The 27,065-nt window shown below is 38.5% G+C and overlaps 1 protein-coding gene across 1 annotated transcript in view; it reads right to left on the reverse strand.

The window, feature by feature from the left end:
* Positions 1-27,019, reverse strand: part of LOC140163120 (mediator of RNA polymerase II transcription subunit 16-like) — a 38,524-nt gene extending 11,505 nt beyond the window's left edge. Inside the window, exons 1-14 of the mRNA XM_072186495.1 lie at positions 26,846-27,019; positions 21,197-21,352; positions 19,623-19,824; positions 18,217-18,351; positions 15,428-15,533; positions 14,824-14,907; positions 13,293-13,370; positions 12,811-12,906; positions 11,831-11,943; positions 7,566-7,723; positions 7,105-7,169; positions 5,866-6,009; positions 4,560-4,661; positions 3,747-3,858 (exon numbers count right to left, since the gene is read on the reverse strand). Of these exons, the coding sequence (XP_072042596.1) occupies positions 3,747-3,858; positions 4,560-4,661; positions 5,866-6,009; positions 7,105-7,169; positions 7,566-7,723; positions 11,831-11,943; positions 12,811-12,906; positions 13,293-13,370; positions 14,824-14,907; positions 15,428-15,533; positions 18,217-18,351; positions 19,623-19,824; positions 21,197-21,352; positions 26,846-26,901 (1,607 nt within the window). The 5' untranslated portion in view covers positions 26,902-27,019. The remainder of the gene's footprint in view (positions 1-3,746; positions 3,859-4,559; positions 4,662-5,865; positions 6,010-7,104; positions 7,170-7,565; positions 7,724-11,830; positions 11,944-12,810; positions 12,907-13,292; positions 13,371-14,823; positions 14,908-15,427; positions 15,534-18,216; positions 18,352-19,622; positions 19,825-21,196; positions 21,353-26,845) is intronic.
* Between the last annotated feature and the right edge of the window lie 46 nt (positions 27,020-27,065).

A 27,065-nucleotide genomic window follows, 5' to 3' on the forward strand; every position in this document is an offset into this window, starting at 1 on the left:
AGTAAGCATAATAATTGTTGTAAAATAATATTAACATTTGAATAATTGGTATATAATTAGCATAATTTGCGGGGTGGAGGATGATCAGGAGGAGCAAATTTAATATAAGTGACCCCTAGTGGTCATATAATGCAAGAGGTCCATTTCTTTTTTCACATTTTGTTTACAATTCACTTTAAACTGCATACTTTAACACCATACAATCATATTCCAAGTAATTTAATTTGCTTTGAGAAGCATTTTGCATATTTTGTTTTCTGTAATTATCAAACACATGGCTAATTGTTATCTAATCAAGTATAACATTATAATTATAATTATAGGCCTATTAATAGTAATGCGTTGAGTTTTTAAAAAGTAATATCCGCCTTTTTTTTCTTTATTTTTGAAATGACATACTCGTTACAAAAACAAATCTGCATGGAAAACATTTTTTTCGTCAGAGGCAGATATTTGGTCTATTCAGTGTCATAAAGCTACAAATAGACGATCTTTTAAAATCATTTTTAAATGGCTATTTCTTTTTCAACCTTATTGTTTGTATTTGTAATGTTCAAACAATCTGACAATGTCCCAACTTATACCTAATGTGAATCGAGCCATTTAAAGGGGCATTTCCTGATCCACAGCATCATCCCCCCACTGTTCTCAAAAAAAGTTGAGATTTTTATATCACTGGAATACTCTGGCTACATAATGTTGATGTACAAAATATTTCTTGCAGATTAATTCGTTTAGCAAAGATATCGCGAAATTTGAATTTCGTTCTGGTGCACCAGAACGAAATTACAACGTATTGTCTATGGAGCAGTGTAATACACATAATCATGCATAACTTCATAAGCATAAAATGGAATCAACTGAAATTTGGGGAATATGCTTTTTTCGTGGATATGTACTGAAAAATGTCATAAAAAGAGGATGCTAGGACAACGATTTTGAATTATTTTAATTCCCTATAGAACACCACAGTTAAGCGTCATGTCCAAAATTGTAAGTGGGTTTTCTTTTATTTTACCTCATTATTTCGTTAAAATTACTCTAAAACCCTCCTAAGAGTTGTTACTGATATACATTTCATAATTTTGGGCAAAGAATAGCCAAATAGTTGACAGAAATCGTATATTTGCACCAATATTTGACTGAAATCGTATATTAGCATTACCGTCCCTTCGTGGCTTTATTGCCTGCCAAAGTGCTGCTAAATGTGAAACGAGATTACTTGAAATATATATTTCCAGAGTTGAAAGATTTTCAACTCTACAAATATATTTCTGAAATATGTCTATCTGATTGGTTGATGGTCAAGAGGATTACGGCATCCTCAAAGCCTCTTGCTGTAATTCTCTAATCGATATCTATTATAGGACCGATCATTTGAAATCCATACACCCGTGTCAAATGAAATAGTCTCGGATCATAATTTGTGCACGATACAAACATGTAGGACTCCTTCGCATTCTAAAACAATACTTCACCAAATGTCCTTGCTTTCATTTTCTCATTTAATTTATTTTTATTTTTATTAATTTCTTCATTCACTGGCTCTGTGGTAAATCCGGTATTGCCAAATATTTCTCTAAATCCATTACCCGTGTTAATCTATTTATTTATTAAAATGCACCATCTATTAAATTCCTGTAATACAATGTATTGTCCTAGTGTATTTGATAACAAAGTTGTTTTTATTTTTGATTGGAATTTGGGGTTCCATAGTCAAGGGGTCAATTTTACACGATTTCATATATAAAATATATTTGGGCATGGCGGAATTAGTATATGATTAAAATAGACATACTCTTAGGCCCCCTTTTTTAATGTTTGTACATTATTAATATTAATGTACAAAATGCAAACGAATGTATATATATTTGATTGTTTTGTAAACATTAATTTTGATGTTTACTCATAATTATGTCTGGAAAGTCAGGGGAATAAAACTAAGGAGTATCGATATTTCCTGGGAAAGTGGATCAGATGAGCTCTAAATGTTTATTTTATTTTTATTTTTTTATGAATTTTTTAGGCCTACTGGTAAAGTGCAGAAAAAAACTCCAAACGCACTCTAGGATTTTTCATCAGCAGCAGTAGAAATTTCCCTTGCATAGATTTTCGGGTGATCTCGCTTGGATTTAGCAAACAATGAACCGTTCACTTGTACATTTGTAGGTTATGTTTGTAAGCCTAAATATCATATTATTTGCATAAAACATAACTTACCAACACTACAGCATTGGAATGCTATTGCCTGCCAGGCATTTTCCTTTTTCTGGACGTCTTTATATAGTCCCTTATTTTTATGTCATATAAAATGGGTACGCTTATACCGTACCGCACTAATAACGTTTTCTTTCAGTTCGTTATCAGCCATTTTGCCATTTTGGAACTATCCAGGCGTATTTTGCACAACTGTGTAGTTTAATTTCCGGGTTAATTTTCATTGGGGATTTTTGAAATCATCGTTCGTCGAACGATATTCAGGTGACCTCGAGCCTTTCATATAAATCAATAGTATCTCGTTATCAGTTGCGCGATATTTAATCCGATTCAACTCGGCGTGTCATCATATTTTATTCATTGCCGTATATATTTTGACGTCACAAAAAGTATTCGACAACGAATATTCGCCTTCGAATATTCACTATGAACCGACCCTAACCCAAAAGATGTCACAGTTGGTGCATTATAACAAAGGATAGGGCAAGTTACTATGCATCTGGAGTGTATTGTGAATTATACTCCTCACCAATAACATCAGAACATTCATAGGGCATACAATTTGTATTTTCTTAAAAATGGGCCAAGCCAAAAGCATGCACAGAAGAAGATTCAAATACCGCGCCGAATTGTTGTAATTGGTTGAAGGACAGCTGGGATCACTGAGTTAATACACTAAGAATAAATATGCCAATTAGAAACACTGTCTGCATTTTATGAACTGAATTATATTTTTCGTTTTTATAAAATGTTTTTGGTGAGGAGTATAATTAATTTACTATTCATCCATTCACTATCCAAAATCACCATACCTACAAATCTGTATAATGAGACCTTCCAAAATAATGGTACCCAACTTCTACCAGATTATTTTTAAAATGTTGAGAAAAACGTTCCAATTTCAATAGAATTTCTGGTAAACTCTCACTCAATGCTTTGGAAACACACAAAATCCTGTTAGGTCTCAGCGAATGTTAACACTTTTCTTTCATGACTTTCTTTGAAAGTGGATATTTTTTCAAATAAGTAACAAAAACTTGGTGTCTAAGTTAATTGGACAGACAATAGGTTTGTCATCACAAATAATAATGGCGAATTTTTGATAAAGGTTCTACTATGAATTAGTGTACTTCTACTACTGAATTTTCAAAAAAAATCATAAAAAAGCAAATTTCAAATATTTTTGGTGTGAAGTTGGTCAAAATTAAAAAAAACAGCTCCTAGATATTTTTATCTAGTTTTTAAAATTAATAAAAAAAACATTTTGGCCCAAGAATTTTTTGTTACGATGAACGAAAAAGAAATGGGACAAAAAACGTTATTTTTGGATTTTGGGCCAAAAATGGCATTTTGGCCCAAATTTGACCTCACAGATGAATTTATCAAGTCTTGCCATGCTAAATATGTATAATTTTATATACTTTACACCAACAATTCAGCAGTTATGAGGCCCGAAATTTTCCATAATTCCAGGGTTCAGACCAACCTTAAACTAAAATGACACTATTTGCTCTATTGTGCTTCATTACCTGTGTAGACATGCCTTGAGAGCCACAAATCTTGTGAATAGGAGTTCCTGTGTTGGTTTGCTTTGTCTGTTGAATGCCTCTGTTAGTTTGTCAATCACTGTGTCTACCATACCTACAGAATACAGAAAAAAAGGTAAGACTTTTATGTAACTGATGACTTCTGATGCAAAATGCACTATCCACCAAAGACTGCCTTGAGCATTATTGTATCAAGTTATGTTTTTTTTTAACTTAACCAAGGGGAGGGAGTGAGGTTTCACATGCTTTTTGCTTCCTTCTCACCTCCCACATTTCACTAATCTTGTTTTGTTGTTTATTGTTGTTGTGATAGAGAAATAAAGTTGCAATTACTAATTCCATGTCTCAGATGCATATTCCAACTACAGGCAAACAAGGGCTTGGTATGCCTTTTCCTTCTTATCTTGTTTACATGAGGGATAGTGTGCGACAAAGTAACCCAAGTGTACGGTTAGCCTTCTGTCTGATCTTATGACAGTGGTTGCCCAGCGAAGGTCATGCGAAATTTCCACACCAAAGAAATTGTGATGATCTAACCTCTCAAGGGGCTCACCAGAGATGTTATAATGGTGATGGGTGATTCTACGCTTCCTTGTTATTGTTAGGACAGCACACTTATTGATGTTGAAGTGCATCAGCCAGGTGGATGACCAATCTGTTATATTATGATCTTTCAGATTTGCAATCTCTCTTGTAAAAAATGCTATCATCGGCAAACAGTCTCATTTTGGATTGGATTTGGTCTTGGATAAAAGAAACAAGGCTGGCCCTATGACTGGATTGTAAGTGCCTTACCTAGGGTTATAGTAAGCAGCAGGTCCCACCAATCACAGCCTGTCACCATACAATACTCTAGAAGATTCACAATCTGAGTTATGGTGTGTGTTCTTGCTGCACCTGTCGTAATCAAACATCAATCAATTATACATTTATCCATTAATAATCATTCAATTAATCAAACAAACAATCATATCTGCCATTTCCATCAGCTGTATGTCAGTACAGAACATTCACCAATCGATACACTTATCAATCAATCAATCAATCAATCAAGTTAATTAATCACTTCCTCATACAATCAACCACTGCTTGACACAGTCTGTAAACAGATTAAATCATTTTTAATCAATTAATACATTTAATCATCAGACAAATAAAAATTCAAACAATTGATCAAACAAACATCAGATCAAATATATTCTTTAAAGGCATGGGGGAGAAGGGAGGGGTAGAGGGAAGGGAGATGAATAATCTTGTCAATGGAATATAAAACTTAAGTAGTCTGTTTATAGGAAAGGCATGCAAAGCTGGCAACTGATTTTTTTCTAATCTTTGAAAGTAGAAGAGCAGCGGAACCACATTTTTGGGCGACTTCATGTCCCCACCCTACACACACCTACATCATGCACCATTGATGCAGAATTCTGAAGTTGAGAGAAATGTGTTTTAGGGCCACTTTGGTAAAAAACACTCACAGGTATAAAACATGATTATATGGATGAGGCTTGGTACATAGATGTCAAAAATAGAGTTATCTCAAAAATCATATTTTTTGCCTAAAAATGAGATTTATTGACCAAAATGGTCCAAAAACACATTTCTCCCAACTTGAAAATTCTACATCATGTCTAACCTTTAAGGCAAGGGAAACAAATTAGTTCGATCTTTCAATGCTTGTTCGATCCTTATTATTTATAAAATCAGTCAATTAAACATTGTTAATTGTTATAGTGGACGAATATTTGCCTGTATTGATATTGACCACTATAAATTTAGCATTAATTTGTAATCAATTAGTGATTAGTTCATTAATAACAAACATCGAAGCAGCATCGACGGTCGATCCAAAGATCGAACAAATTTGGTTCTGGTGCCTAAGAAGACATATCAAGCTTTGCAATGATGTATGGTGCACATGTAGGTGTGTTTAGGGTGTGGACATTAAACTCCTAAAATAAGGTACTTTTCTGAGGTTCACTGCTCCTGTATAGTCTCTGTGTGATCAATCTCAACCTCAATACAGCTGGGAGGGGGGCATTTAGCACCGTTACCCTCTTGTAGGTGGGCATCTCTCTCAAGGAGACTAGTCTGGTCAACTCACCTTGATCTAATGCTTGGCCCAGTGTTGGTGCTATCTTAATCAAGCACAAAGCACCCCTCCTATCCAATCCAACGATACTACAACATGCAGTGGACATTTCCATGAACACCAAATTCTTGCCGTTGTACAACTTCTGTCTTTTCGCTGTAATGAACCAAACACGATTTGTTGAATGCAAAGTATCAACAAGTTGGCCACATCACTTTGTCATCACATATTCACAGTGTTCAATAGGGTATTCCAGTTGAAATCCATACATCACCTATGGAAGACAGGACCTTGATCTCCCACATAGGGGTGTAAATTTCAAAGGTATACAGATAACCCCATTTGAAATGCACAATCCCTATGTGGAAGATTAAGATCATGTCTTCCATAGGGTATGTGAATTGCAACTGGAGCAGCCCATTGCTCACCTTTGGTACTACAAATGTATATGAGCGGACATTTTATATTAAATCAAAAGAACAAGCACTCATTAGTATTTAACCTATTGATCTTCCAGTCTACCTAGTTCAGATCCCAACACATACAGCATTCCAACATGGTCTCTGGACTCTCATTAATAGTGGACAAATCACCGTAAATAGACCCAGAGATCCAAACTTCAGGTCACGACTTGGCGGCTGCAGTCAACAGCAACAGCCCATCGTGATCTACTAGCTTCTCCAGCTGTTAGATTTTTACTTGCACTGTAAATATTGTCTGCACGATTGTCTCGATGTGAACACATGTGATGTTACCTTGCCACCCTGGACAAGTATACCTTCTCAGGTCCTGTTCCAGTATTAGCATAGATAGATAGATAGAGATACATGAGATACATGTACATAATTGTTTTTCCTTGTACATGAAGCTTTTTTTTAATTAAAAAGTGTTTATGTATGAATGTTTCCATCAGGTTTAGGTTTCTAGCCCAAAACAATACATGCTTTTATTTGACTTACTTTCACACAGTATGTCGGTAGTGTTCAGGTATTATATGTGACATGATCAAGGGGAATGAGTCGGATGTCGATAATATTGTTTTTGAGATATTGGCAAAAACAGTTTACAAATTCTGTTGTTTTATATTGTTTTCAGCCAAGATAAATTGCTTATAACTCTGTAACCAGATGTCCGCCTTTGATGGGGTTTGCATTAAAATGTAGCATTCTTATACTGCCAGACAATTATGTAAAAATTTGCAGACATGTTACTAATGTCACATATATATAAGCATATGCCTAAGTAACTCACCTTGTGGTCCTGAATCACCTTTCACACCTTCATACTTGAAAGCAGCATAAGGCTTCAATGTATTCCTGTAGTAGACAATTACAACATGATACAAATTTGTCATAAATCAACGGTAGCCTAGAGGTACTGTAACAGGTTCCGACTCATAATGGGAGGGTTGTGGACTCAAGCCCCAGCTGTGATGCTATTGTATTGTGCTCTATTGTATCTCTCCACCCAAGTGTATAATTGGCTACCAGTTTATGCTGGGAAAGAAAGTTTGGTGGGAAGAGTGGTGGACCCCCAAAACCAGCAACAATATTCTACAGAGTCTGACCCTAAGTCCCTTTGAAAGAGAGACAGGCACTCCAGCCTGTAAAATACAGGCATGAACTTTTACTTTTTTTTTTTCATTAACAATTAAAAACACTTCATGGCCATATGATTATGTAATGCCAAGAAGCGAGCAAAGAAATACATACCTATGTAAAAGTTTAATACTGCCATCTTGGTAAGCCAGAGCCAGGAACATCCCAGGTCCATTATACATGGATGTCTTGGATAGTTTGACGGGTAACTTGGGTAATGCTAATGCAGTCACTGGTGATGCATCATTGAATGATGAATCAAAAACCCATTTCTGAAATCATATCACAAAATCAAATTAATCCAACAAATTATATAACTGATCTTAAACACCCCCTCTCCGAAGGATGGAGCACTTTCATGATTCATTTACCAAGTTCTAAATTAACTATGGAGGACAGCAGAAGTCTGAATTTACAGATTCAATATCAAAGTAGCCAATATCAACCGCCAGGAATTGAACCTGGAATATCATGTATCGCACTCATGTATCGCACTCAAGTACCTAACCATTATGCCATAATCTTCCTTTCCTGCTCCTGTTCTCCCTTAATATGTCCTGTCTTTCAAGCCTATATGTGACACGATCACGGGAAATGAGTCGGATGTTGCTAATATTGATTTTGAGATATTGGCAAAGAAAGGGTTAACATTCGTTAGTTTTATTTTGTTTTCAGCGATTGATAAATTGGCGTAACTTCAGAATGAAAAGTCGTATCAACATGGGGTTTTCAGTTTCTGAAAACTCTAAATGTCTATGGATGGCGGAAACCTTCAAAATATGCCTAAGAATACGCCTAAGAATACGCCTAACCTTAGACGTCTAAGATGCAATCTTAGACGTCTAAGATGCATTCTTAGGCGTCTAAGATGCAATCTTAGGCGTCTAAGAATTTCGCGGTAGACTTGAATCAACGAATCACAGGACCAGAAATCCCAAACAACCAATCATCTTAGGCGTATTCAATTATTGACCAATGAAATCTTAGGCGTCTAAGATTTTACACGCCTAAGAATTCTTACACGTCTAAGATTGACATTTTAGTGATGGACGGTATCACCAATGTGATTTAGACGTCTCTGAGATGCATTCTTAGGCGTCTAAGATGCAATCTTAGGCGTCTAAGAATTTCGTGGTAGACTTAAATCAACGAATCACAGGACCAGAAATCCCAAACAACCAATCATCTAAGGCGTATTCAATTATTGACCAATGAAATCTTAGACGCCTAAGATTTTACAATAGCTCTTAAAAGCACCTTGGAAGACTACTAGCAGCTCGTATTACAGATACCATGCGCAGTGATCGAAAGTACCACGGGATAATCCGTTCCGTCATCTCTGGTTCAGTTCAGGTTATCTATAGGAATAAGTTTGAATAGAAGAGCCATTATAATCCGCAGAATGGCAAATCGCCCCATTTTGTACCAGGTTATAGAGCAGGTTGCCAACATAGCCTTCAACATCATCTACAAGTTCTGTGGCGTGGTGGAGGGTCAAATTTGCGTCAGGGACATTTGTTTTATAAAACAGGGTGGGTGCAAACAATTTTGGCAGGTCGAAAAGGGACACAAGCAATATCTTTACAGGGCACCTTTTAAATAACCATAACATGCTCTAAATTCAGTGGCAATGCCGGGGGATCCGGGAGCGTCTTGGGGGAAAATTATAACCCTCCATTGCTATGGACATTGGCGCCAATCCAGCTTGAAATGTGTGGTAGAGAATCCGCAACAACATTTCTTTTCAAAATAGCTCAATTCAGCTTAATGTAGCAGTTGTCATGCTTGTGTTTAAATTACAATTAGATACGTTTAAATAAAACACGAATTTAAATATTTGTATATTAATTTTCTTTGAACTTGCAGCAAAATTGATTAACTGTTTTGATTTTATTTTCGGTGTGCTGTTTTGGTGTGGCTAGTAGTAGTCAGGTATTAATGTTGATGATGATGATGACGACGACGACGACGATGATGATGATGCTAAATGATGATGATAACGATGATGATGATGATGATTATGATGATGATGATGATGATGATGAAAATTAATACACAAACAACAAAGTGGAACAAACATGCCAAGCATATATTTATATACCTCCATGATTCTATTTTTAACATAGACAAATTTGACCTCTTGTCTTCTTGCAGACTGAAATTATGCATATCTGATCTCTTCAATTATAAAAGACAATTTGGCCTTGGCCCGGGGGCCTTGGCGAAAACATGTCACACGCTGTTCGAATTATAAAGACATAGTTGGTTGACCTTATGATGTGTGCACACTCATAACTTGACCTCTGAACATATTGGATGTAAACGCATCATACCCTACACCGTCCGGTTAACTTTCTTGTTGAATGGAGGCATCGAGGTCTCTTAACTGTGTATTTGGAGATGATGTCCTTTTGGCTCAGTCATAGCACACGAGTTAAGAAAAAACATATATATACATGAAAAATGAGCAGGGTACATGTATAGTTGACACCATAGACACGTGCTCTTTGTTTAAACATTAACAAGTAACATGAGTGGCAAACATTAATGTTTCATATTGCTTGCAACCCCCTCCCCCAATGAATATTGGAGCCAATACTAGTCCGTTCCTATCTCAGTATCAAAACAACATTGGCTAGGTGGGTGGGGGGTGTAGATTTCATACTAAATAAAATTCAATTCCTCATCACTGCCATCATCATCACCACCACGACTCTAATAATCATCTGACATCATTTGTATTATCAATCATCATCATCATCATCATCATCAGCACGTGTGGCCGAGTGTGGCCGAGTGGATAAGGCGCCCGACTCATAATACATAGGTTGTGAGTTCGAGCCCCGCTCGTGCCAACGTGTTGTGTCCTTGGGCAAGGCACTTTATCCTCATTGCCTACTGGGGGAGTGTTTGGGTTGGATTGGATGCTTGTATAGTTGTTTGTTTCAATGTTGCAATATTGGCGCTGATTAAGCTGCTGCCTGCAAATTGCATTGTGTCTGTTTAGGTGTGTTTAATAATTATTAATGTTCAATTCTAGCAATTTGACCTGCGGGTCACCATTAGAGTTTGAAATAAAAACCTTCCTTCCTTCTATCATCATCATCATCATCATCATCATCATCATCATCATCATCAACAACAACACCATCATCATCACCATCATCATCATCGTCGTCATCATCATTTACACTATAGCCATACAAATAGAAATCTTACATTAACTGCAAGTCATCAGAAAAACAAAATATTTAAAACAAATTATTGTTTTATCACTGCGCGCTCAGTTTGCAACAACAACATCAACTGCTAGATTATGTTCAAATGAAAAAAGTCTATTATGAACAAAATACCCTGTTCCGCCTGAATTGTCAAAAAGTGGCTGAAAAGAACAAAACAATGGGCCATTGTGCCGAAAGATGGGAGAACATGTACCCTACCCCATCACCCCTTTCTCTCTGGGATTGACGCCCATGGCTATGGAGAGAAACGGAGTTGACTAAAAATACACCACCCAGCGAAGTATTCTCTAACGCACAGCGTCCGTCAGATGCGTTTTGATCGAATTTGCGATACCGTCCATCACTAGTCACGGTCAACTGGTCAATCTTAGGCGTGTAAGAATTCTTAGGCGTGTAAAATCTTAGGCGTCTAAGATTTCATTGGTCAATAATTGAATACGCCTAAGATGATTGGTTGTTTGGGATTTCTGGTCCTGTGATTCGTTGATTTAAGTCTACCATGAAATTCTTAGACGCCTAAGAATGTATCTTAGACGCCTAAGAATGCATCTTAGACGTCTAAGATTGCATCTTAGACGTCTAAGGTTAGGCGTATTCTTAGGCGTATTCTTAGGCGTATTTTGAAGGTTTCCGCCATCCATAAATGTCCTCTTTAGAAACATGTGTAAAACTCATTTTCGACCAGGGCCGACATGTGACTCATTCCCCTTGATCATGTCACATATGTTGTCTCTCTCCCGTTTGTTATTTCTGTTTCTTTATCTCACACACCCTGTATCTCTCTTTTACCCAACCTTCCTCCTCTGCCTCTTAATGATGTGGAACAGTTTTTACCTGTCTGTGAGATCAATTCTCCCTCCTGTGAGACATGGATGTTTAAAACATCTAGTGCAGAGGAATTAAGTCCCTCTTCAAGCTCTGTGGACAATGGGCAGTGACAGAGGGGACATAAAGGGCATTTCTTAGGGGAGGGATGGTAATGTTTCTATTCCCACAAGTATGAGAGGTATATAATCCCTGCTATGAGCCACAGATGTTTGAAGCATCTAGTGCAGAGGAAGTGGTTACCCCTCGAGACTCTGTGGACAATGGACAGTGATAGAGAGGATCAAGGGACATCAATGTTTCTATTCTTACCTGCCTGTGAGGTATATTCTCCCTGTTGTGGGACACTGATGTTTGAAACATCTTGTGCAGTGGAATCTGTTCCCTCTTCAGACTCCAGCATTCCACACATGAACCTGTCGGACCTGGAAAAATGTTAATGGTTTAAGAGGGTTGATTTAAGAGGACATGACTACCAATCTATATCAACAATTTAGCATGGGGAGTATAAATGTGTACATCCATATCAAAATGATGCACTTGTCGGCTGCTACATGTTTCGTTTTTTACATAATAGCCGAGACTAAATGCCAGACTTCTCTCAAGTGGAGGTCGCTTCAAAACATCCCCAAATCGCACAGTTTAGTTATATTCTCTGTATATTCCTAAACCATGGGAATTTGGGGATGATTTGAGGTGACCTACACTTAAGATGAGTCTGGTACTATACTATTCCTGGTTATAATGTGAAAAGAAATACATGTAGCAGCCGACAAGTGCATCCTTTTGATATGGATGTACACATAATTTGGTCGCTCAAAGGAGAGCAATTCTAGTATTTTTACTCATGGTGAGTAAGTGACATACATGTAAGTGTGCACTCACTTAAAGTGCTAGTTCACATATACACACATTTAAAAATGCTACATACATCGCTACCTACATTCCACCTAGGAAAGGCCTTTGCTCTGAAGTAATAGAACAATTGGTGATGGTTCATTTAGTGTGTCTGGTCCTACCCTCTGGAACCAGTTACCGGCTACACTACGGACTTCTCTCACAGTTGATTCTTTCAAAAAGGCTTTTAAAACATATATTTTCTAATGTATTTTGCTGTTGTTATATTTGTAGTTGTTTGTAAAGCGCAATGTTCATATTTTTGGTATTGCGCTATATTAAGCGCCGTTGTTATGTTATGTCATGTTACATACATATGTTTGTAACATAGCCGCCTCAAACCATCTTCATACTATAGTTACTTTGTAATACACCCATGTAAGATGTGTCCTTACCTGTGGCACATATAACGAGTTGTTCAGATGACAGCATGGCTCCTTGGCTCTCTGTGCACTCTTTATTGACAAACTTAAGATGGGTAACTGAGGTATCTGAAACATTATATACAGGTTGTAACAAAAAAACTTATACAATTTAGAAAAAAGGAGAGAAGATACCCAATAAAGTCACTTGGTATCCCCAGGATTCGGAACTCGGTCACCTCGCATGCCATGGAGGGGATCACCGGCCTCTAGTCATGGGGGCTACGCTTGGTATATATATGACTTTTGCTGATTACGTCATCGCATAACATGGAATGCATGCACAAGCAGTGGGTTTAATAGTGAGTTTTAGTGAGATCTGGTTGGGTTAGGGTAAGATGTCTCCAGGGATGTACTTGGAGATTTGTGGTTGGGTATTACATAACAGGATTCTCACCTTTATTGATAAGGCTAAATGTATGTCTGTTTACATAGCCCACCTAGACTATACTTACATTTATCTCTATTGTTGATGTCTGAGCAGCATTGTAGATGCATTGATGGAAGGTACTCAGACGAAATACTGCATTGATCTGGTTACACAGTTAAGGAAGACATAGCCCTCAGATATTTTCATGAACTTTCTTCTACATATTTTGCTTGATGGCGATTCTGACACTACATTTCACATAAAAGTGTTTACTTGCTTACTAGAATGTTTCTAAGTATTAGAACACTTTCTCAGCTAGTATTAGAATTTAGAACACTTACTAGAACACTTGTAAGTGTGCCATAGCTCACTTTTCAAGGTCTAGGGTGTGTGAGAAGTCCCTTCCTAAATTAGGTAACTGTATTTTTCAGGTTGTTGATGACTTCAAACTACTTATGTTATTTTCAGCTCTACTCTATCTTTCACTTCTAATATTGATGTTCTCTGCATGAAGGTTTCACGTCTTACAGGATTTGTTATCAGAACTTCTCGAAAATATGACCAAGTGAACTACGCAGTCCCCACACACATTTAGAAGCATTGCTAGAATGCATACTTTATATAAAGGGAATATCAGTGATGTGCTAGAACACTCTAAATTGGTTAAATTCACATGATTTTTGAAACAATCATAAATCAATGGGTAAGTGCAATCTAGCTGTAAGCACCATTTTGTCAAAATATTGTTTTTGGCGGATTATAAAAATAAATAAAGACATGATTGCATGTTGTTGAATTCACCACCACACGCCACAACAGCTCATGGAGGATCTGCCGGCGAATTAAATATGTAATGATTTTACTCTCTCGAAAATATCTCACGGCCAAGTAAATTAATTATAAATAGAGGGGGCGGCTTATCTGCTGATAGGCCGCCCCCTCTATTTAGGAGTATAAAAATATGTAAATGTGCACCATTTTGGGCTATTTTATAATTCTTGATTTAAAATAAATAAAATGTGACCATCCAGCACAACTGAGCCCTGAAGTCGCCAATCATCATTTTTGAGATATTCAACCAAAATATTCTGCTTGAAATTAGCTTTAAAATGATGTATATCATGTCTATAGTACTTGACATTTAAGTAGTGAAAAATCAATAAAGCGGTCAATAAATCCTTTGTTTCCTATTGTTTATTGTTAAGTTCAATGGAGCATATCTCAATAGTGGCACTGGCGACATCCTGGCTCAGTTGTGGTGGATGGTCACAAATGTTGTATCTCAATTGAAATTTTCCTGTAGAGTGCAAGATGGTCGCGTGTACCACATAAACATTTTTACAAATCCAACAAGGCTCACCACTTAGTGCAAGAAAGATGTTTGTACACTAGAAAATCATTATTACACTGAGCCTTTTGAGCAAAAACTAGATACTAAGGAATGAAAAATATTAATAGCAATAAAATAGAAATATCTGAAAATACTTTTTTTTAAATTTGGGGCCGCTTTTGAAAAAAAAAAAAGCTCGGGTAATTTAACTTTTGCTGCTACTTTCAGGATTTTTAGGGAAATTGCCCTTTGCCCATCTATATTGACAGATTATATTAAAGGATACCATCTTGCCATTTCAAGACAACCTTGTACACCATGATAGGACTACGACAGCTACCATCAGATGTAGATATTAACAGATGTCCAGCTGTAAAAGACAAAAGAAAACATGTTATGAAGTCATGGGTTAATTTTGCACAAACAATTTGTATGTAGCCTGTGAGCTAGCCCTGGACCCAGTGCCGTGACCAGTACCCGCTGGAAGTAGTCCTCTGAAGTGGCGGCCGCTGCCTTGTTAGGCGCTTCAGGCCAGCGGCGCCCTCGGCCGCCAGCGGCCTCATAGTCCGAGGAACTGAGCCAGTTCTACCTGTGAGCGTGTTACTGTATGTGTGTCCAAATCCTCTACAGCTGCTTGTTAATTGATTCATGCACAAAAAGATGCGGGTCATTAATATCCAAGTGTCCCTCCGTGTATGACATAATATGAGCTGAAATTGATCGTCAGAGGGGATTGTGGCAATTTTTAGTGATGGCATTTTCAGCATTAGAAATAATACCTCACGATCTAAATGATAAAAATGTTACTGTATTTTTCAACAAAAAAGTCAAAATTCACTACTGATCAAAATAGTTCCAATGTGAAAGTTATACCCTTTTTTTATACTCACCACTAGTATATGCGATATCTGCTATTGCTGCATGGGCCCTGGTCAACCCTAGGCATTCTGTTACTGTGTGCGTGGTACCCCCATTCTTGAGCTCCGTCACAGATATCTGTTGGCAAAAGTTTGGAAAATAATAGGCTTACCAAAATGACAAAAAGGCTATTACAGTACATGCTGATGAGTTCAGTGCATGTTTATATGTACTGGACACTGTATACCCAGCATTACCAGGCTACCCACAATATGATTCATCAACAATTCACACAGGGTGTGTTATATGACAATTGTGTAGCCACTATATGTTTATGAGGGGACGTTAATTAAGATATTGGAGAGGCAAGATATCTGTTGCCCATTTCACTGAGAGTGAAATGTAATTTTACTCAGCATGATATTGTGTTTCTCTTTATTGACAGTTCTGGGGTGGAAAGGCTTTACCGGTTTGTGATGCTTTAGCAGAAAAGACAAGTACCACGTCTTTATGGAAGCTAGAATCAGCAAAAGAAGGTAATTTGCACCTTGCCAGTCACAATACATTTATGTGTAGTTCAACACCCAGCGACCGTTACACTGTTGTGTTTTACTGGCAAAAATAGCAGGTGTCACACCACATGAGGTTAACTGTTGCTGGTAGGCTACATTGCATCTGTTTCCACTAAGCCAGCCCTCAAAATAAGAATTTGAAAGGACAGCCAATCCAAGGCAATTTTGAAAATTTTGAAAAGGCCACCAAGGCAATTTCAATGGCTTGAAAACAGACAGAAATGCAGGGCACCAAGGCAGCACTATAGGGCAACTGCCTTCAATGGCTTCAATTAATTTGAGGGCTGCACTATGTTAACTGATTACACTACAAATAGCCATGTTATTGTGCTTAGAACACCATCTATCAAAACTGCATATATACACCAGGCAACAAACAAGAATTGACCAAGATATGCGCCTCCAAAGCCTCAACCCCCAAAATCAAAAGTTGCATTTTCAGCGATTTTCAATGGGAACGCATCGTTGTATTGCACACAAGCACCACGGGCCAATCAATAAAGCACACAGTGTAACAGGCACAGCTGAATCGTTAAAATTGCAACTTTTCATTTTGGGGTTTGAGAGTTTGGAAGCCCATATCTTGGTAAATTCTTGCTCAATGTTCACGAACAGGGTGTCAAATGAGAAAGAAATGTCCAATTAACAAAATGTATATTTCAGAATAATCCAAAATTATCAAGTTATTGAACAGCAAGGATGAATATAACTGACGAGTTTCTTTTTGTGCCTGGTGTACATGTATAAAGCACAACACTGTCCTTTTAAAGGGAATTCTTGTTTAGTACTGTTTTTAGGTGGGATTTTCTAGCTAATGATTCACTTGTGGAGTTAAGAACAAACAGATTGAGATGAGCTTAACAATATCTACATTTTGAAATCAAATTCATGTAGTCCCTTGATGGAGACAGTAAAAATGAACTTCGTGAGACATTTTATCCACATACCCCATAGTCTACTCTAAATAAACCACATCACCAATCAACTTTTTCCCCAGTAAAACATGGAGTTTGACTTACCAGTCCTGTTGCAGTGACAACCACCCATCCAACAGCTGGCTTGGTGCTGAGTTTGGGCAAAGTTCCTGAGTATTTGACTTACCAGTCCCGTGGCAGTGACAGCCACCCATCCAACAGCTGGCTTGGCGCTGAGTTTGGGCAAAGTTCCTGAGTATTTGACTTACCAGTCCCGTGGCAGTGACAGCCACCCATCCAACAGCTGGCTTGGCACTGAGTTTGGGCAAAGTTCCTGAGTATTTGACTTACCAGTCCCGTGGCAGTGACAGCCACCCATCCAACAGCTGGCTTGGCGCTGAGTTTGGGCAAAGTTCCTGAGTATTTGACTTACCAGTCCCGTGGCAGTGACAGCCACCCATCCAACAGCTGGCTTGGCGCTAAGTTTGGGCAAGGTTCCTGAGTATTTGACTTACCAGTTCCGTGGCAGTGACAGCCACCCATCCAACAGCTGGCTTGGCACTGAGTTTGGGCAAAGTTCCTGAGTATTTGACTTACCAGTCCCGTGGCAGTGACAGCCACCCATCCAACAGCTGGCTTGGCGCTGAGTTTGGGCAAAGTTCCTGAGTATTTGACTTACCAGTCCCGTGGCAGTGACAGCCACCCATCCAACAGCTGGCTTGGCGCTAAGTTTGGGCAAAGTTCCTGAGTATTTGACTTACCAGTCCCATGGCAGTGACAGCCACCCATCCAACAGCTGGCTTGGCGCTAAGTTTGGGCAAGGTTCCTGAGTATTTGACTTACCAGTCCCGTGGCAGTGACAGCCACCCATCCAACAGCTGGCTTGGCGCTGAGTTTGGGCAAAGTTCCTGAGTATTTGACTTACCAGTCCCGTGGCAGTGACAGCCACCCATCCAACAGCTGGCTTGGCGCTAAGTTTGGGCAAAGTTCCTGAGTATTTGACTTACCAGTCCTGTTGCAGTGACAGCCACCCATCCAACAGCTGGCTTGGCGCTAAGTTTGGGCAAAGTTCCTGAGTATTTGACTTACCAGTCCCGTGGCAGTGACAGCCACCCATCCAACAGCTGGCTTGGTGCTAAGTTTGGGCAAGGTTCCTGAGTATTTGACTTACCAGTTCCGTGGCAGTGACAGCCACCCATCCAACAGCTGGCTTGGCACTGAGTTTGGGCAAAGTTCCTGAGTATTTGACTTACCAGTCCCGTGGCAGTGACAGCCACCCATCCAACAGCTGGCTTGGCGCTAAGTTTGGGCAAGGTTCCTGAGTATTTGACTTACCAGTCCCGTGGCAGTGACAGCCACCCATCCAACAGCTGGCTTGGCGCTAAGTTTGGGCAAGGTTCCTGAGTATTTGGTCCTGGAGAATTTGTCCATCATGTTGACTGTATCCAAATTGTCCACATTGTACTGTATCTATAAAACCAAGCAAAAATGACAACTATTATGACAATTTACTAGATATGTTTCAGCCAGAAAGTCCTCTTTATCATTTTTGAAGAGTTAAATTGTTTTTAGTATTTTGATGGAACATGGGATGATGCAGGCCTTCACGTTTAAAATTTGGTGGAGCTCCATCAATCACACTCCTGGTTTTGTTGAGGAGCTCAATATTGAGCTCCTCAAAATCACTCTCCGTTATTCAGAGTGATTGATGTGATACAGTTCTTGGAGTAATTTATTTTTGACATTTTATTTGCGATCGTAATTCAAAATAAGGAGCACTGTTATTTACGCTCCCGACTATGCTTTGAGGTGCGCGGTAGGAGCGCCTGCGTGATCGCGCTCCTCAAAAATAAAGGACTGATGATGCACCCTGGTCAATTCTTGCAAATCCAAGCAACTGATTTCAGACTTATTTGCTAATGTATTCATAGCCCTATTCCAGTTGAAATCCAAACACCCTTATGGAAGACACAATCTTTATCTGCCACAGAGGGAGTGTGCATTTCAAATAGAGTTACCAATATGGGTGACTCCTTTTGAAATATACACCCCCTGTGTGGGAGATTAAGGTCGCGTCTTCCATTTTATATAGATGTGTTTGGATTTCAACTGGAATAGCATATCCATTAACGTCCTCTACCCATGAATGCAATCAATGTGACGAGTGACGCAAGAGGTGATACGCTGTGACATAACACCAAAACATTGGATGAGGTTTTGTCTTACCATCATTACTGACAAAGACATTCTGAGTAAACAAATTAATGATGTTTATATGGTATCAACATGTTTGCATGAACTATGACAGCGTAGATATCAACACGTTTTCAACCAGCCACTGGGCAACATTGGGCAATTGCAGTTGAAATCCATACACCCTTAGGCCTAAAAAAATGTTTGATTGTGTAACATAAAAAAAAAAAATAGGGTAGTTATAGGGAGCAATTTTTTTAAATATTACTTTTAAAGCTGTAAATTGCATTTGATAAAGGCCTTATAATTTTCTTCTTCTTTTTTTTAATTTTTTTTTTTTTTTCACTCTTTTTTTTAACAAAAAAAAAGTCAGGGTCGGACCTATTTTAGGGTAGGTCTGGTTATGCCAATCAAACAATTTTTTCTGGAACACATGACCTTTAATAATCTTCCACACACTGAGTATGAAATTCAAATGGGGCTACCTGGATGGGTGACTCCATTTGAAATCTACATCCCCTGTGTGGGAGACCAAGGTCATATCTTACCTTGATACCATTATGAAGCCATGCCAGAGCAACTATAGGTTCACCCTTCAGATGACTCTGTGCTACACATCTCCATTCATTCAGCAGGTATTGTTTCATCTGCCACATCAGGATGGTCCCATTGACATCAGCAGACAGCAGTCTAGTGCCACTCTTGTCCCACTGCAGTACCTGTATCGTGTCTTTGTGGACATCACTGATACTGTAGAGAAACGCATGATAAAATACTATAAAAGTGGGAGTCAAAGTGTTTAACATCACAACCCAGCTGAAGGTCAGTGGTTCTGGCCGCAACGTTGGTTGCTCCAAGGTATGTTTATCTGTTTGACTAGATTTAATCTTGTCTCTCGTATAAAAGTGGACATTTTTTTGCACAACAATTTTTCACGCTTTGCCAAGTTTGAACTGTTTCACTTGTTTTTAAAATTCTTGTTTCTAAACTTAACAATAAATCTATATGTGACTTTACAACTCTCCATAACCAATGAGCAGGTGTTACATTGGGTTATTCCAGCTAAAATTCAAACATCCCTTGTGGAATGACCTTTAAGGCCATGTCTTAACTGGAATAGCTCAATTTTAAGCAATTAAATTCTGGAGGGTGCACTGTGAGCTTTCAATTTAAATTCATGATTAAAGTAATGCTTCGGTCTTGAAACTTAGAGGTCTCGGCCTTGGAAGAGGTGGCGTTGGTCTTGGAATGTTTGGTCTCGGACTCTCCGCCTGGATCTTGGATGGGCAGGTCTTGGTCTTTACTTGGACAGAGAGGTCTTGACTACAACACTGCCACCCACCCCTGGCTACCATTGTACTTGCAAAAGTCTGAAAACAAGCCTATTCCTAGAATTGTCAATTCTCTCTCTCCCCTAGGATCACTAACCTATGATGTTCCCATGGTGTATCAGGATCTACAATGTGTATTTTATATTCCCCACCCCAGGATCACCATCATACTAACCTGTGAAGTTCCCATGGCCTATCAGGATCTACAATGTGTATTTTATGTTCCCCACCCCAGGATCACCATCATACTAACCAGTGGCGTACCGTGGCCGCCCCAACCCCGGGGGGCTGAAGAATAAACAATTTTGCCGCCCTTCTTTAACAGCCGAAAAGGTTGACCCAATTTTTTTCACGGTCGTTTGAAAAAGTGAAGAGCAAAAAAAAAAAATAAAAAAAAAAAAAAGGATTTCAGGCCCTAGCGCCCTAAAAGCAACCCTTTTTCAAATTTTTTTTATGTTTTTTCAATTTTAGCGCCCTTTTTATTTGCTAATTGCGTTTTGCCGCCCTTCGTTTTTGCCGCCCCTGTTTTTGCCGCCCCTTCTTCTTCCGCCACCCCTTCATTTTGGCCGCCCCCTGCTTTTACCCCGGGGGGCTGGCACCCCAAAAGCCCCCCCAAAATATGTGCATGCTAACCTATGAAGTTCCCATATGGCCTATCAGGATCTACAATGTGTATTTTATGATCCCCATCCCAGGGTCACCATCATACTAACCTGTGAAGTTCCCATGGCCTATCAGGATCTACAATGTGTATTTTATGTTCCCCATCCCAGGGTCACCATCATACTAACCTGTGAAGTTCCCATGGCCTATCAGGATCTACAATGTGTATTTTAGGCTGGATCATCTCTCTCTCTTCTTCTATTTCTGCATTTCCAACTGCTGTGAATGCTACTGTGTTGCGACATGACCAAGCACAAACACTGTCTCCAATTAGCTTCTTTATACTGCATAAAGGAAGATAAAATTCATGTTATACAGCATATGAAGATAAACACTACCTGGGGTCATTCAAAAAGTGCCAGGATATATATATTTTTTACTCGTAAATCTAGGCTACAAAATGTAAGTTATTCGATGAAAATATGAACTTTTGTTATATATTAAAAGTGAATACAGATTTAGTATGTCGGAAACGGTTGTACCGTACATGTAGTTGTGCTAATGTAATTATGATGTTGTGGCATGGTGTTATAGATATAATTTACAAGTACACACTACTAAGCAGTGGTGCACCTGAAAATAGGCAGGAATTCTGAAATCCAATCCAGCCCCCCGGCTGAATATTTTTGATGAAAGTCAACCTTTGGCAAGATGTAACTTTGCTACAGAAACATGACTCAGATTGTAGACCCCCTTTTTAAGAACTCAGCTATATTAGTGACCATGTAGCCAGGGCTATAATCATATTATCAATTGGGGGGAGTCTAAAATCTTAGAGAGAGAGAGAGTGACAGAAAAGCACGATGGATAAAAGAGTCAATTCAGATCAGGAGGAGGGGGCGAGGAGTGATGAACAGAGACGAGGGGTCTACAATCTGAGTCGGGTTTATGATCCTCTTTTGGAGACTGTGAGTAGGACTAACATCACTACTGGAAGTGACATAACTTCCCGCCAGTCATCAGCTGTTGGATCACAACATCAACAAGCTTCGATAAAGTCAGTGGTTCACTGACGAAATTGTCAGCAAGAAAATAGTAAGTTTCTTCACTGGTTTTTACAAATTAAAAACTTGTTTATTCTGCCGAATTCTCCACCAGGTTGCGAAGGGTGCAGAATTGGAATCGGGAATAAAAATATCCGATCTTTGCGATCAAAAACACAAAATTACAACTTGTCTTTGGACGTACTATTGGCAAATAACATTATTTAGGTATGCTAGGTGAATTCAAATTTGCCATCAAACTGCATCATTTTATATATCATATTTAAGCCCTTGAGTAAACAAAGCCAACACTGAAAACCTTTTTTTCATAGCACTTTCCGTAGCAATGTTACATCTTGTCAAAGATAGACTTTCATCAAAAAGATTCATCTAGCAAAATTCCCCAAAATGGCATTTCGGGGGTGTTTCTAGATCTTAGTCTCATTATGATAGCAGCTTTTTTTAATGGAGCTGCTATCAAAATCCCTCTAAAATTCAATGTGCGATTGTCTTATCACCATAAAAAATCATATATTTGGGTCAAGTGAAGTATAGAAAACATATTTATGTAGGTTTCCTTCTTGCCAGTTGTTTTAAATTTCTATGTAAATATGCATTGACATTGTCGGCGAATTTGGTTGACTAGCAAATGTGCCAAAGGTTTGCCTGGCATACCTACATTATTGTCAAACATTATAGAATAGAACATTTTATGTCAACTTGTCAAAATATTGAAGAAATGTGCTCCCTTAACTTGTGGCGACTAGGCAAAATAATTCCCATTCAAACGCAATGGGAAACTGAAAGTGCATAACACCGGCTACCACTCTACAACATTACTGTCACTGTGTAGGTATGCTAGATGAATTCAAATTTGCCATCAAACTGCATCATTATCACTGACATTAAAGCCCTTGAGTAAACAAAGCCAAAACTGAAAACCTTTTTTTTTTTTCAAAGCACTTTCCGTAGCAAAGTTACATCTTGTCAAGATTGACTTTCATCAAAAAGATTCAGCTAGCAAAATTCCCCAAAACAGCATTTCGGGGGTGTTTCTAGATCTTAGTCTCATTATGATAGCAATTTTTTTTAATGGAACTGCTATCAAAATCCCTCTAAAATTCCATGTGTGATTGTCTTATTACCATAAAAAATCATATATTTGGGTCAAGTGAAGTATAGAAAACATATATTTATGTAGGTTTCCTTCTTCGGCCAGTTGTTTTAAATTTCTATGTAAATATGCATTGACATTGTCGGCGAATTTTGCTGACTAGCAAATGTGTTAACTAAGGTTAGGCCTAACCTAGACCTGCCTGCATGTCTTCAGTCCTATCCTTCAACATACTGACATTTACTGGCCCGAAGACATGCTGCGGTAGATTTTGGTCCTTATCGCAAAAGAAATTTGCCGTCTTCATCGGCCCATAAAATAATTTATATATAAACTCAATACCTACATCATCTATAATAAGTACCTTTACATCACAAGCTTTCCATAAGCTGTTGTTGAAATTTCACTTCATTCTTCCTTTTCTCGTAAAAAGCAATTCTTTCGGAGCACTTTCTCTTACGAAATTTTCTAAGTAGAGACTCGTTGACGGAAGTAGCGAGGAAGTAGGTTAAAGGTCAAATTAATGGCCACGTGGAGGCGTGTTTACAAAACCAGCACAGGCGCAGGAAGTGCACAGAACGCTTAATAAGAGGCAAAGTTCCTGCGCTTTGTATCGTTCGATCGTGCCCATGTGATTGTGCCATTTTTTGTGCGCGCGCATGCTTCTTCTTTCAGATGATGATGGACTTCGCCAGTTGGTGAATGGTTTGTATTATTTTCTCGTCTATGATTGACGTCACGTTACGTTATTTACGTCACGTTACAAGAAGCGACCGTTATAAAATGTGAACAGCACGTTAAACAACATTATAAACAGAGGTAGCCAGGCCCCGGGGTCACTCCCATTGTGGCCTGTACACCATCCGCGATAATCAACTTTTGAAAAGCACCCTAAACAAGGATTTAACCCTTGCCTAAAACAATACCCTAAACAGGGATTTTATTCCTTGCATCAAATTTCATACCCTAAATTTCATTTTCGCGTATTAGCAATTGCAATTTTGCTACCCTTTTCCCCAATATTTCATGTTTTTGACACCCTAAAGCGCGTTACAGCGTGATCGTGCTTACCCACGAAAAACTACCCTTTTTACGCGTTTTCATTATCGCGGATGGTGTACAGGCCACAATGGGAGTGAACCCCCCGGGAGCCAGGCTCACATCTCACACTATAGGTGGCGCTATTCGTCCATAGGGAAGTGGAATGTGCCTGTACGGTCCAAAAATGGCTTTACTGTGGGGCTCAATGGAAAAAATTACTAAAAATTAATTTTGACAACCAAAACCTAAGTGATGTTGACTTATGTTGCCTTGTTGGTACTGGGATAATAATGGATTCATAAACTATCACATAGTAGTCTTTGTCAAAGACCTCGCGATCCTAGGGGGGCGAGCGGCGTTGCCGTGACGCTGAGCGCTTGAAAGCGCGACAGAGCCAAGCGGTTGCGACAGCAGCGCGCGTTGCCTTCAGTGGAATATTATAGATGGCGCTCCCACTACGGTGGTCCAGGCAGAGCCTTGTTGAAAGGCTAATCACATAGTGCAATCCATGTTCCACCAAGTCGACACTCGATTTAGCTCAAAAGCATTTGTGTGTAAATCAAGACCATCCAAAACAGCTTTCTTACAGTAAAGAATAGGAGGTCATCTGGGGTCACATACAGGGTTTTCTTTAAGCATTTTGCTGAAGGGGTATTTTCAAATTTTTTTGACCCTTTCAATTGTGAATTTTTCCTCTGAAGGAGTCAAAAACATTGCCCAAGGGGTATTTTGATTATAATATTATTTTTGAAGACATTTTTAACAATATGTGTGTTTTTGGAGCCATTATAGGCGTGGATTGGGGTGGTGGTGGTGGGGGGGATCTCCCCCAATATTTTGCCAGGGGGAGGGTCCATACAATCATCCCCCAATGTTGACGCCTGTATTCTGACCAAATTAACCTCATATTTGGCCATTTTAGCCCCAAAAATGCACATTTTTGCGCGCTTCTCGCGAATTTATTCCACTTTTGCACCATATTTCAACATTTAAGCTTCAAAATGGCAAAATTTGTTGTACCATAAACTTATTCTTTCTCCAAAAGGTGCTGGATTCACTATACTTTAAAATGAAGACCTAATTGAAGCAATTTGGTGGATCATTTTGGCAATATTAATGTGTAAAATTTTAGTTTAAAAAAGCCGAACATTTGTGAAATGAGCAGTCCATGGAGTCTTTCGTGGACGGCAAGTTTTCCCTATTATGGTAGGCCTATAAATTGTGTCAAACATAAATTGGTAAATGTCGAAAGCAGAAGTGAAAGTGGCCATTTGTTTATCAACTATAAGCAGGGTGATGTTCCCCACTTTAGAAATTTGCAAAATGAAGACCTAATTGAGCGATTTGGTGGACTATTTTGGCACTATTTGTGTAAAATTTAAATTTGAACAGTTGAAAAGCTGAAAATTGTGAAATGCCGGTCCATAAAGCCTTTCGTTGTCCTACATATCGGGAGTATAGGTCCTAAATGCCAAAAGCGAGAATAAATACACAATATCAGGTGTTTCTCTATTCAATTCTTGCAATATCTGAGCGCGTCACGTTTTCAAGATTTTGTACGCATTGGACTTTGGAACTAGGGAATATAAGGAGTCAGAAAAGTGCCTGAACGCGTAAATACGCGTGTTTTGTGCGTTAAAGAAAACCCTGGTCACATACAGTAGTGTACATTGTACATGTGGCTGCTGTCACAATTTCACACACAAAATTTTGGACAATTTGGTGACACTATTTTTGTCTGTAACTTCAAAAGTATATGCACTAGAAACATGATTGACCCCTTATTGTTTAGGTAATTTGATTCTCTTTCAAATGAAAGAACTTTCAGCTAAAAATGTTGAACTTCAAAATTTTATGAACATAGGGCCTACGGTACCTAACAGAGGTATTAAAATTCGAAAAACGTGGAAAAAACCATAAAAATATACCATTTTTAACAATCATATCAAGACATCCATATGCGGATAGTTTGCCGGAGTGTCTGAAGATCACATATTGCACTACATCTGCGTAAGTTATTTATGTGCTTTTAAAGAAGAATTTTAAGTTTTTGGTAGACATGTCCACATTCCTTATTATAGAGGGCGACATTCAATCCAAAAAGGGAAATACAAAAATTTGAAATTTGGACACCAGAAACTTGACGACGTAGTCTAAAATGTGCCGGTACTTTATCCTTGATACAGAAGTCAGCATGCAGTGAAAGTTAGATTTCATAAAATAAAATCGCCTTTGTGTAAAATGGATCGCCGTGGTGAAAAATGATGCATTTAATACATGTTTTTTTTTAAAACAGACATTTGCCCATAACTTCGCTAATTGTTGACCTACAGACATGGTTGACCCCTCATTTTTTAAGTTAAATAATCACCTTTTTAAACAAAATAATTTCCATGTGAAATATCCTACTTGAAAATTTTGTTAACATGCCTATTTTTGGCAATCGGGAAATGGCCAGTATAAGCTCAAGCTAGCGTATTTGCGAAGCGGACATAAATATGGCGACCTGTAACTCGGTATCCGAGAATGTCATAATGTTAAATAAGGATACCGAGTTACAGTTACTGGAACTAAGGTTAACCGGGATACCTACACTGTATTAGGTAAGCTTAAAACTAACTTAGATTTCCTGTACTTACCAGACGTTGGAATCACTTTTCGGCCAATCAGTAATGTAACTTAACTCCATTTTCATACATTCCTTTAAAAACTTCGTTAAAATATCGAGAAAGTATTGAATTATAAGGGAAATTATAAGGTTTAATGCAACAAAGACTTCTCTCGCAGAGCGACAATGGAGGCTGCCATTTTTAACCTCGTTCAGGCAAGAATTCCACTCGTATAAAATGTTTCCTATTA

The sequence above is a fragment of the Amphiura filiformis genome, chromosome 10 (assembly GCF_039555335.1).
Source record: "Amphiura filiformis chromosome 10, Afil_fr2py, whole genome shotgun sequence".
Taxonomy (NCBI): Eukaryota; Metazoa; Echinodermata; class Ophiuroidea; order Amphilepidida; family Amphiuridae; genus Amphiura; species Amphiura filiformis.